This window comes from Hylobates moloch, unplaced genomic scaffold (assembly GCF_009828535.3).
Source record: "Hylobates moloch isolate HMO894 unplaced genomic scaffold, HMol_V3 SCAFFOLD_8, whole genome shotgun sequence".
NCBI lineage: Eukaryota > Metazoa > Chordata > Mammalia > Primates > Hylobatidae > Hylobates > Hylobates moloch.
In genome coordinates this window covers 109091332-109103950 of record NW_026652283.1, presented here as the reverse complement: position 1 = coordinate 109103950, position 12619 = coordinate 109091332, and the positions used below count along the sequence as shown (strand labels likewise).

Below are 12619 nucleotides of genomic sequence, written 5' to 3'. Positions count from 1 at the left end.
CTCTTTCCTCATTCCTCCTCCCAGCAGCACTAATTCATCCCCACGGTGTTAGCTGAGAGCAGGATTCCCTTGGCAGAGTCTGCAAATTCACATTGTACATGATCTGTTGGCCCTTCAAACCTACAGGGGAATGCCAGAAGCGCAGAGCTATTTTAGATGGCTAACAAAGCAGTCAACTTTTTAGAAGCCAAGGCTCCCTCCCCATTCTTTTTTCTCCTCTCCTCCCCCTCTGCCTCCAGCCTTCCCTCACACATTCCACTGAATGAGTGATGGAGATTTGGAGATCTTAACCTAGTTTTTTAAAAAGCTATCTGAAGTCACATCAATAAAAATATATTTGGATTCATGTAGTATTTTTTTCCACAGAATTCAGTTGATTTTTTGTAAGTATTATTTACTCCAACTGTGAAAAACCCCTCAAGGAAGGTAGGGATTCATGGTGGCAGCAAAGAAACAGTGAATATTCTGAGGCATTTCCTAGCCCCTAAAAGTATATAGGAGCAGAATAAGTTGTAGTTGTCATTAGGAGAGAGAGAGAGAGAAAACTAGTATAGTTGGACAGGTGGACCAAGAGTGGAGAGTTAAGTGCTACTTTGTGAGTGTTGACTTTAAGGGAAAGGTAGGATCTGTAGGGGCCTCATGTCACCTGACATGGCTTTGTGGGAGATTTGTTTTGAACTGGGCATCCTGATAATGAAATCTGCATTAGCAGAGGCTCAGAGTCCAGTGTAAACACATTTGTGGACACATGAACAGGTAGGACCATTGTTATGTCGGTGATGAAGGCACTATTTGAGAAAGTGCGAATAGGCTATGAGCAAGCATAATTGGGCATATATGTGCCTCTGTGTGTGTGTGTGTGTGTACATACATATACCTATGTACATGTATGTGTGGATAGGCTGGGTGGTGGGTGGGGGGATAAATTCTTAAATCTTAATCTACATGTGACAATATAAGGAGATGGGGTTGGAGAAGCCAAAGTAAGGATGGGGAAACTCAATGCAATTTTTTTATAAGGAGATATGCGAAGACTGGGTGATGTATTGGAGATGGGGAACTACTCCACTGAAATTTTCTGCTTTGGGAGACCCTAAAACTGACAGCAGTAGATGATAGGACTGAGCTACGGACTTCAGGAGAAGAAGATGAGGACATACTTTCATTTGGAAGGCATTGGTTTTTATGGTCATGGTAGGGAGTTGAAGTGAAGATATTTTCTAGGGAGGTGAAGTTAATACACTAGAACCCAATGAAAATATCTCCTTTCTGAGATGCAAGTCAAAACCACAGTGTGATACCATCTCACACCAGTCAGAATGGCTATTATTAAGAAGTTAAAAAAATAACAGATGTTGGCAAAGCTGTGGAGAAAAGGGAATGCTTATATACTCTTGGTGGGAATGCATATTAGTTTAGCCCCTGTGGAAAGCAGTTTGGAGATTTCTCAAAGAATTAAAAGTAGAATTACCATTCCACACAGCAATCCTATTACTGAGCATATACCCGAAGGAAAATAAATTGTTCTTACAAAAAGATACATGTGCTCTTATGTTCATTGCAGCGCTATTCACAATAACAAAGACATGGAATCAATCCAGGTGCCCATCAAAGGTAGATTGGATAAAGAAAATGTAGTACATATACACCGTGAAATATTATGCAGCCATAAAAAAGAACAAAATCATGTCCTTTGCAACAGTGTGGGTTTAGTTGGGGCCATTATCCTAAGCAGATTAACACAGGAACAGAAAACAAAATACTGCATGTTTTCTGTTATAAGTGGGAGCTGAACATTGGGTATACATGGTCACAAAGATGGGAACAGTAGACACTGGGGTTTCCAAAAGAGGCAAGAGAGGGAGAGGAGTAAGGGTTGAAAAACTACCTGTCAGGTACTGTGCTCACTGCTTGGGCAGTGGGATCATTAGAAGCCCAAACCTCAGCATCACACAGTATACCCATAATACCCCCTGTATCTAAAATGAAAACAATAAATTAAAATTAAAAAAGATCTCTTCTCCATACTGATTACTGGAGGTACAGAGAGCTTAGGACGCCTCCCATTCCCATTAACAGTCACTTCTCAGGAGCCCACAATCTTTAAGGTGCTACATAAGGTGTGTGGAAGCCATCTGTAGGTCATTGCGTTTGAGTCTCTTGGTGAAGAGAAGGAAACTTTTCAAATTGAAGCAGTCTTCAGCATATTCTCTGAAGTTGTCGATTTAAGAGATTGCCCTTGGGATTTTTTTTTTTTTTTTTTTTTAAAGATTTGAACTTATAATAAGTAAGTGGACTTAAAATAAATAAATGGAAAGCACCCATCTAGATCAGCCCTGTCAAAAGTGACAGTCACTAGCCACATGTGTCTACTGGGTACTTGATATGTGGTTAGTCAAAATTAAGGCATGCTGTAAGTATAAAATCCTCTGATTTTCTTTCTTTTCTTTCTTTCTTTTTTTAAGAGGAAGTCTTGCTCTGTCACCCAGGCTGGAGTGCAATGGCACAATCTTGGTTCACTGCAACCTCCACCTCCCAGGTTCAAGCAATTCTCCTGTCTCAGCCTCCTGTGTAACTGGGATTACAGGCGTGCACTACCATGCCCAGCTAATTTTTTGTATTTTTAGTAGAAATGGGGTTTCACCGTGTTAGCCAGGCTGGTCTTGAACTCCTCACCTCAAGCGATCCACCCATCTCAGCCTCCCAAAGTGCTGGGATTACAGGTGTGAGCCACTGCACCTGGCCAATCCTCTGATTTTCAAGAGTTCATATGAGTAAAGCAATGTAAAATATCTTACACTTTTTTCCAATTGTGTGTTACAATGACATTTTAGATATAATGGGTTAAATGAAATACATTATTAAAATCAATTTCCCCTGTTTCTTTTTGCCTTTTAAAAATGTGGCTAGTAGAAAAATTTAAATTACGTGAGTGGCTTGTATTATGTCTCTATTGGACAGCACTGATCTAGATTTACTAGGAATATACTTTTACTAGTCCCTTTCATTTTATGAAGTTATTTGTTTAACTGTTAGGATTCCATATTCCTGTTGCAGTATTTACCAGCTGTATGTTTGAAATCAATCAGGAAGTAGATTTTTTTGTTTTCCTTTGTGAGTGCAATTAGTGATTTTTATTGCTTTGTTTCGTTTTTCCAAAAATTCGTTATGATATGTTTAATTTCCGGATGGGATTTTTTAGTTGTCGTTGTTGTTTTTTTTTTTTTAAAGGGATAACCTCACTTTCTTGGAAGTAGTTACCTCAGCATATTAATAATTATTTTACAAAACAAACAAAACATCTCAAAATTTCTCAGTCAGTGTGATGGCTCATGTCATGGTTGTTACTTTAATAGATGATACTTTAAATTGCATTATTCTTTTCTTTCTTCTCATGAAAGCCTACTATTATAGAGCTGCATTTTTGATGAAGCTAGAATAGGTTGGAGCTCCAGCCTTGAAAAATTTAAATAGTAAAGCTTTAACTACTGTAGGTTTTTGGAACTTTCTGGGGCCCATTTTCCTGCCTCTCTAGTCTGAAGGGAACAGTTCCTAGTTATGGGAAGTGAAGAGTTTCTGTCACTTGACTGAGTAGTGAATGCTCAGGGCTGCTTTCCTGTAATTTTGGTAGAGCCTCTTTAGAGAATCAGGGCAAAATAATTGGCTCTTATGCTACAGATGACAAGTGGGCCCTAGGGGCTCTGTGTTTTCTCAGTATTGGCTTTTCTGGATGGCAGGGACAAGTAACTCAAAGATGTTTTTGTGAATGTCACTAAATAGACATGATATAATATAATCTGTTCATTTCTTACCTGTTAAATAGCATTCACCCCTTTCTCCCATCTTGTTTCATAAAAAAGACTGTTTTGTTAGGAAAACATTTCATTAGGTTGACTGACTTGAACTGTATCCATAGACTTCTTTCCCTAAACACATTTCCTTCCTGTGCTTTACAGATAATTAAAAAGCTGATTGAAAGAAAACAGGCACAGATTCGAAAAGTTTACCCTGGACTTTCATGTTTTAAAGATGGAGTTCGACAGATTCCTATAGAAAGCATTCCTGGAATTAGTACGTATAGACCTTCTTTTAAAAGTGAAATTTTTTTGTAATGCCGGGATTTGTGTTTGAAACAATTTCCAGAATGCAGTAACTTCGAAAGCTTTATTGCCCTGCCTGTCTCTGTGTTATCTCTAGTCTTTTAAGAAGGCAGCAAATGTCATCCTTTTATGTCTTCCCTACCACCCAATACAAACAAACCAAAGGGAGCTTAGATGCCCCCTTGTAATAGCTGTTAATATCCACCACTTATTAAGTCTGCCATTTGTAGCACAGTGCGAATTATTATGCATATGCAATCTTGAAAGCAGGGAATCCTATTTTATAAATGGGGAAATCGAGTTCCAAAGCAGTTAGATCATTTACTGTTAAAGGGCACATAGCCAGTAATGGTCAGAATTAGAGGCAGCCCAGTTCTGATGTCCTTACTGTTTGCACCATGTCTCATTGCCACCATGGTTGCAACCTCCAAGATCTGTGCTTGACTAAACTAGTCTCCTCAAATTTCTAAAAAATATTATTTGTTACGTGTGGTGGAAATCATATACCTTGTTTCATATTCCCTATTTTACAGTAGTTTTCCTAACGGTTCTTGTCTGTATGTTAGAGTTGAGTTGTAGTGGGTTAAACCATACCAAATAGTTATTTTTATAGGTCAAAAGCCATTGAATATCATTTGGCAATTTTATTCAGTTCAAATCCAAGTTCTTTATATTTAAGCTTTAGTAAACAAAACAAAAACAAGCAAAAATTTTCCAGAAAAAATAAAATGTTATTTGGACAAGATATATCACTTTATTACATGTGCCCTCTGGCAGATCTTACTTTTATGCTAAATCCAGAAATTCTACTTCCATGTATTATCTCTATTAATGACATAATAGCAACCATATCATTGAATGCCTACTTGTGCCATGCATTTATCTGTGTTTTTTTTTTTTTTTTGTACATCAACTACTCTCAACAGGGATAAAACCACCTAATTTTTAGGGTTCTGTTTTATAGATTGATAAACTGAGAGGCAACTTACTCTTATTTAGGGTGAGTTACCTTTTAAGGAAAGAACAGGAAATCACATCCAGATCTGTCAGACTCCAGGCTGTTTTCTATCTGCTACACTAAACTTTCTTGCATTACAAGCAGGGCCTTAGCCAAATAGAACAGAGACCAGGACAGAGTTTGTTCTGACCTAAAATAACAGCTTAACTCTTTTACAGGGTGATCAGCCAAAAATTAGACTTTCAGTTTAAAAAATACACAGGCCCACAGTACTGTACATATTTATTTTTTATGCTCTCCACTGAAAGGTTGGTGTTGCTGCTTTAAAACACTAACATACGGGGCAGCGTTGTTAGTCTTGGAAATGTTTTATATTGTTAGTGGTATAAGGAAGTAACTAATTGCCATTAATATCAGTCTTTTCTCAGAAGTAGACTTTTATTGAGTCATGCCTGTAATTTCTTGTTTTTGATAAGTACTTACTATGTTATTCTCTTGACCAAAAGCACTTCTCATTCAATGTTTCATTTTGTTGACGTATAGGAGAGACAGGCTGGAAACCGAGTGGAAAAGAGAAAAGGTAAGTATGACGGGCAAGAGGATGTTAATGGAAGTGATTTTTTTTTCCCCACCCAGCAACTTAAAGAAAAAAGGCAAACTAATTGTAATCACTAACACAACAGTTGGTGGGTTTTGAGTTTCCTAAAACATTCTGGAATGGTTCCAATTTTAGGTTTTTGTAAGAATGAGCTGAATAGTAATCAGCTGGCAATAGGGTAAAAATCTAATCATTGCTCCTTATTTCCCTTTTTCCTTTCAAGTAAAGAGCCCAGAGACCCTGACCAGCTTTACAGCACGCTCAAGAGCATCCTCCAGCAGGTGAAGGTGGGTGTTCTCTTCATTCACCTCATGCAAATATTTTGAAATGATTTCCCACATGGAATTTCCATATTAGATACCTTACTTTTTTCTTTACCCAAGAGCCATCAAAGCGCTTGGCCCTTCATGGAACCTGTGAAGAGAACAGAAGCTCCAGGATATTATGAAGTTATAAGGTTCCCCATGGGTAATGCCATTAACATTTTCTAAGTATAGATTTAAAACTCTGGATGGCGGTGTGGGGGACAAATGGTTGCTGAGGTTGATTTGTACTCCTCTGTTTAGGGTAGGAAGTGTATGACGGGTGGTGGGATTCCATGCACCATGGAGGGGCAGTGATGGCAGAGAAGTGGGTGGCTGTGTTCATTAGAGACATTCTGCAGCTGTCGTTTAAAGCCCACATGAGCTTAACGACACTAGATGCAGAAAATCCAGGGTAACTGCAGACAGCACTAGATTTGAAAGCTGGCACTTTAGATATAACTTTGCTTATATTCTAACTCTTTGGTGCAAATAGAAAAACATCAGCTTATCCTCTTGATATGCTTTGCGTCTGTTGTAAATAGGTATTCCTTTTAATAATTATTCAAGATAATAATGAAAGAAGTTAGATTAAACTACTTGATTGCTGTACTTTCAGAGGGAGAAATTACACTTACCACAATTCTTGATTTTCCATGCCCTTGGATGGGTACTGTTAATGTCACTGTATGTACTCTTCAAGCTTTGTCTCATATCCAAAATCAAACAAAAAAGGATGTCTTCAGAAACGTAGAATTGTGCAGTTTGGTGCTGTGCCCACACCACTCTAAAATTAATGATTAATTGACTCAATTGCAGACGCTCAAATTAAACTAATTTGGCATTGTGTGGGTGACAGACAACTAGTTGAAATGTTTTCTTTTTATCAGCTATGTGGCCATGTCTTTGGAGACAGCCAGAGTCTTCTGTCTCTTTTCTACCTGTAATCTATTCCAGGTGCTAAGAATTGTGAAAGTCCAGCCTGGGTAATGTAGTGAGACCCTGTCTCTACAAAAAGTAAAAAATTAGCCAGGTGCAGTGGCACACGCCTGAGGCCCCAGCTACTTGGGAGGCTGAGGTTGGAGGATCACTTGAGCCTGGGAGTTTGAGGCTGTAGTGAGCTGTGATTGCACCACTGCACTTCAGCCTGGGCACTGGAGGGAGACCCTGTCTCAAAAAAAAAAAAAAAAAAAAATTATGGAAGTGTTAAAAATGTGAAAAGGAAGAGTGAAAGGGATGCATTAGCTCCTTGAAAACTGAGTTATTTACAGGTGTTTTCTCTAGCACTTAAATGTTTCTCATGAATATTTTATATATTTGTAGTAATGATTTCAGTAGCCTACACCCTTTAAAATGGACACACATCTATATGCTTTTCTTTCCCTCTTCTGTCTGCCTTACTACTATTTATTTCAGTACAAGAAAATAAAGGGTAGGGTTGACTCAGTCTAGAATTCTGAATGGAAGGCTGATTTGGGAATCAATATTGTCCACTATGTGCAAAATACGTTAAAACTCTTTGTGTCCATTTCTAACCATAAATTAACTGATTTTTGCATCCTCTTCCTCTGGACCATCTCAGCTTCTTTTGGGAAAACCCTCATGGGAAGTTGTATGAGTTTGGGGCCCTTTTAGCCCCTATCCGCATGCACTCTGACGACGTGCAGCGATCGGTCTAGCAGATCCCATCGATCATAGCCTACTTACAGCCTGCTTTCTGAAAGTGTTTTGCTTGGTCCAGCCTGTGAAGGTTGTGAACTTCTCCAGTTGGATACCACCTGTATGCACAGCTGAGTCTCACAAGGGGGGAAACTGACCTAATTGAGCAAGGCGGGTGATGGGCTGAAATGTGTGCTGGACAAAGTTAGTTAAAGCTATAAATGGTGTTCTTCAGTAGGGCAGTATTTTTTTTTCTTGGTATTGTTCAGATGCTGAGTAAAATATTTAGTCTTCTCCCCAAGATTATCTTGTATTTGAAGACAAGATTGACACATCAATAATTTTACATGTTCCCACTATTTCCTTATTTGATTTTTCTAATAACATCTTTTCTTTCCCCGTATTCTAAAAAACTGTTTCATATGGATGGGATCTAATCTGTTTTACTTAGGGAGTCACACACTGGACATCACCTGTATAGTCTGGCCCAAGCATGACTTCTTGTTACCCATGGATGGCTAGGCAGGGTTTTCCTGCTTACCCAGAATTCTCAAGTTAAGGGGAAAGGACATGAAAACAGAATAATTTAATGGTGTCTCTATATTTGGTACCACCAATATTTAGTCATCTTTTTTAACCCACCTCATTTTGTCAATTGAAAAAACTCTAAGAAGGCCAGAGGAAGAAAAATGCTATCTATAGCTTTAGTATAGAAAGGGAGTTTTCAGAATTGGTTATAGTTATTCAGAAAAGTCCAGACACCTCCATAATTCTTGCTTTGTTTCTGCTGCATTTTAGGCTCTCTCCATCTTTTCTTACCCATCTCCTAAAAAAAGTTCGAAAAGCTTTTGGGCAAACTTCTTCGTGTCATGTCATCCTTTTACTCCCCCTCCCCCTTTTTTGGGGGTACATGTTTCTTCCTTTTAAAACATTATAAATATTATATTGGGCAACGTATCTTAAGTGGTAGACATTTAGGTAGAAAAGTGAAAGGAATGTAAACATCTACTTTTACTTAGGGCCAATTTCATTGTTTTTTTCTTCTTTAAATGAGAGAACATTTTGATCTGTTCAGTCACACTTGGATGGGACATTTAGTGTGGTGTTTGATGAGTCTTTGTGTTTCTTAACGCTTTTAGATTTTTATCTCTCTCCAAACTGTTTTAGAGAAGAAAGAAAAGTTGAAAGTTGAATTTACAGATGTGATGACATACACTCTAACCAAGATAGGCTTTAATGAAGAGATAGGCAGAAGCAGCTTTTTTCCACTTCTTCTTTGATGCTTTTGTGGTGGATTTAGGATATTGATGCAAATGAATTTCTTCCCATTTGGGGATACTGTACATACATTTACTTACCTTATTAAATGATGATCCCAATGTATTTGGTTATAGGTTTCTTTCCCCCTGGAAATTTTATAACATACTTAGAATTTGGGATATTGGTAGTCAGAAGTGGGTTTTTTTTTCCCATTTGACTGATTTTTCCACACATAGTTAATACAATTATAGCTTTTAACAATAAAGCCAGATTTCAAGACAACCAGGGAACCATAAATAGACAAATGTTAGCGTCTATTCTCATCTGCATAGAATTCTTTAAATTAGTCCTGACAGTGAAGATTGAGGAAACCCCACTTTAGTTTATGAGTTTAGATGGAGTACTGCTTTCACCTGTAAAATACTGCAATTTAAAGCAAGTAGCTATATTGGGAAATATTCTTTGCAATGGTATCACAAGGCTTACTTGCTTTACAAAGTAGATTATTAAATGAAGTTTGTTATTCTTATTTCGTTGATGGAGCTTGAAGCAAAATTCATTTGAATCATTTTACATGCAAGGGCACTGGTGTGTTCACAGATGTATTTATTATCAGTTTCTCTACTTTATATGACACCAAAACAACTGTGAGCTTAGTGAAACAAACGCAGTCTGATTGTTTTAAGTAATTAAATGATTGAATACAAACGTTCCACCTGCTCTACTCCATATAGATAGAGCCTCTTCTGTATAATTCTGAATGAATAGCTAACAATAGTCAGTTCATCATACTTATTGTTGCTAATCTACTTAGCTTCCTTGTGCTGAATAGGGGATTGAACCAGATGACTAATAATGGTCCCTTTAATGCTAAAATGGCTGTGATTTTACATTTTTAAAAAACCCACAAAAGAATGAACTTACGATTTAAGAACTGTTTTCCTTGGTCATAAGAATTTCTCTTAAATAAAAGCATTGGGATGATAAAAATGTAATCAAACCAACAACATAGATTTCTTTCCCAGTCCCAGTTTTGTCAGCTGGTGTTTAAAAGGAGTCAAGGATTGCTAATATTTTTTTTTCCTGTGCAGATCTGAAAACCATGAGTGAACGCCTCAAGAATAGGTACTACGTGTCTAAGAAATTATTCATGGCAGACTTACAGCGAGTCTTTACCAATTGCAAAGAGTACAACCCCCCTGAGAGTGAATACTACAAATGTGCCAATATCCTGGAGAAATTCTTCTTCAGTAAAATTAAGGAAGCTGGATTAATTGACAAGTGATTTTTTTCCCCTCTGCTTCTTAGAAACTCATCAAGCAGTGTGCCTAAAGCAAGGTGGTTTAGTTTTTTACAAAGAATTGGACATGATGTATTGAAGAGACTTGTAAATGTAATAATTAGCACTTTTGAAAAACAAAAAACCTCCTTTTAGCTTTTCAGATATGTATTTAAATTGAAGTCATAGGACATTTTTATTTTATGGAATAGATTTTAATCTATTTACTACTATTAAGGTAAATTTTCTATGGCATGTCCATTAGCTGACTATTTCATGATAGATGATTAGGGGTTTCCTCAAAACCTGTGTGTAAGGAAATTGCACATAGTAGCAAAATTTGGAGAAATCCATAAAATTTTCAGACCGTGAATGAATGTTTCCATTTTTTTCTAATGGAATGTGAGAGTTTATTTTTATTTTATTCTGAAGGACTTTAAGGAAGGGATACATGATTTTAAAAAAGCCTGTAAGAGGTGAAATATGTGACGTTTGAAGTCTCTTTATAGACTTTTTATATATATTTTTTAAAACACTCATCTAGATGAGGTGCTTTGAGCAGTTCTGAAAAATGCAGTTCCAGGAAAGCAACTGCTTTGGTTCCTAAGGAAGAAATTCTAAATAATGCAAACTTTTTAAATAAGCATCTAGGTTTTTGATAATTCTGTCTACCTACAACAAACTTGTTAGTACATAACCACTATTTTAATAATTATTTTCTCTACACAAATGTGTAATATCATATTTGACTTTGCTTATGCAGGCCATAAGTTCCAAAAGATAATTTCCCTGCCCACAAAGGCATAAACTTGAAAACACATGAGATTGAATCAACATGCTTTAATAGGAAAAGATGTGTGGTCTATATATGTATCAATCTGGTGAATGCTCATTCTAATAAAGGTTCTTTTTCTTTTCTATGATACACATAGCCACACTTATAATATGTAAATGAACATTTTTTTGTCTCTCCAGATTATGTTTATTGTCTGAGGTAAATTAAATTCCCACCAGGGTTTGCTGTCAGTATTTTAACACCCATATTAGTATATGGGTCCAGGGTCATAACCCCCTAAAATCCATCATGCAACCTTATTAATCTGTCTTGGGATTCCAGTTTAGTGCTTGGATTTATTTCCTGATTACACTACATAGAAAAGTGAGACATCTGCCAGCCCAACTCTGGGAAAACCAACTAATATACAACCATATAAATGAAGGCCATCTTGATGGTCTCAACACTAATTTTTATGATGCAAATTTATAAATGATTTTTGTAAAGGACAAAGTTTTAAAAGCGTATTTAACTTGATGTTTTCTATCAGCATAAATAAAATGGTCATGAATAGTCATTAAAAAGCTGACAGTGATAATCTGCATGAAGGAAAAAGAACCCTCCAAATGGCTATTGAGTTGGAAGTATTGTTTTTGATATGTAAGAGATATTCAGAATGCTCACACTGAAAATGCCTCAACTTTTTAAAGTATAAGAAACCACCATGAGTGGTGTCTAGATTTCTAATGAAGAATCATGATACAGTTTGGATTAAGTATCTTGGACTGGTTTTAAACAGTGCTTTGTACCGGATCTGCTGAAGCATCTGTCCAGCTGGTATCCTGTGAAAGTTTGTTATTTTCTGAGTAGACATTCTTATAGAGTATTGTCTTTAAAATCAGATTGTCTCTTCTATATTGAAAGCATTTTTATGTTTTCTAATTTAAAAATTAATATTTTCTTATAGATATTGTGCAATAAAGCTGAAGTAGAATGTGTGGTTTTTGCAAATGCTTTAACAGCTGATAAAATTTTACATTTGTAAAATTAATATATTGTACTGGTACAAAATAGTTTTAAATTATATTTTAAAGAGCTTCCAATCTTGTGGTGTGTTTTATTCATTCAGTAGGCTGAGGTTAACAGAACAAATTATGATCTGATTGATGACCATTAATTGAATCCTTAAACCTTAGATCTTAAGCATTCTGTTGCATTTGGGTGAGGTTTCATAAAAATCCATAGCTCATCAGTAAGAGATTTTCGGGAGAGACACTTACTCTGTCTTTTGAGTTATTCACTGCATCTTACCCGCTCACCCACTAAACAATAACAAAAAAGATCCTTTGAAAGAAGTGTTGTTGGTTTAGAAATTAAAAGATTTTTGTTTTTATACTTTGCATCTGTGAAATGTATAAATGATGAGAGAAAAATACAGCCTATTTTTAAACATCTCCCGTATGAGCTTCTAATGTGATTCAAAATGATGTCTGTAGGAAAGAATACTATATCCTTTTGGGGTTTGAGAGGACCCAACCAAGAGAACTCCTCTTCCCTACTGAAATCTAAACCAACTGAGAAGTTTAAAAAAAAAAAAAAAAGGCATATGATGGCCAAAGTATTACCTTTAATACTAGTAAAATGGATATTGGAGAATGTGGCTTCCTTTTATCTGTGGAAAATGGGCT

General features: G+C 36.5%; 1 protein-coding gene across 1 annotated transcript in view; it reads left to right on the top strand.

Moving 5' to 3' along the window:
• KAT2B (lysine acetyltransferase 2B) overlaps positions 1-12398 on the top strand; it is a 111874-nt gene extending 99476 nt beyond the window's left edge. Inside the window, exons 14-18 of the mRNA XM_032162318.2 lie at positions 3957-4071; positions 5602-5638; positions 5880-5943; positions 6040-6124; positions 9969-12398. Coding sequence (XP_032018209.1) covers positions 3957-4071; positions 5602-5638; positions 5880-5943; positions 6040-6124; positions 9969-10162 — 495 coding nt within the window. The 3' untranslated portion in view covers positions 10163-12398. The remainder of the gene's footprint in view (positions 1-3956; positions 4072-5601; positions 5639-5879; positions 5944-6039; positions 6125-9968) is intronic.
• Positions 12399-12619: the final 221 nt, after the last annotated feature.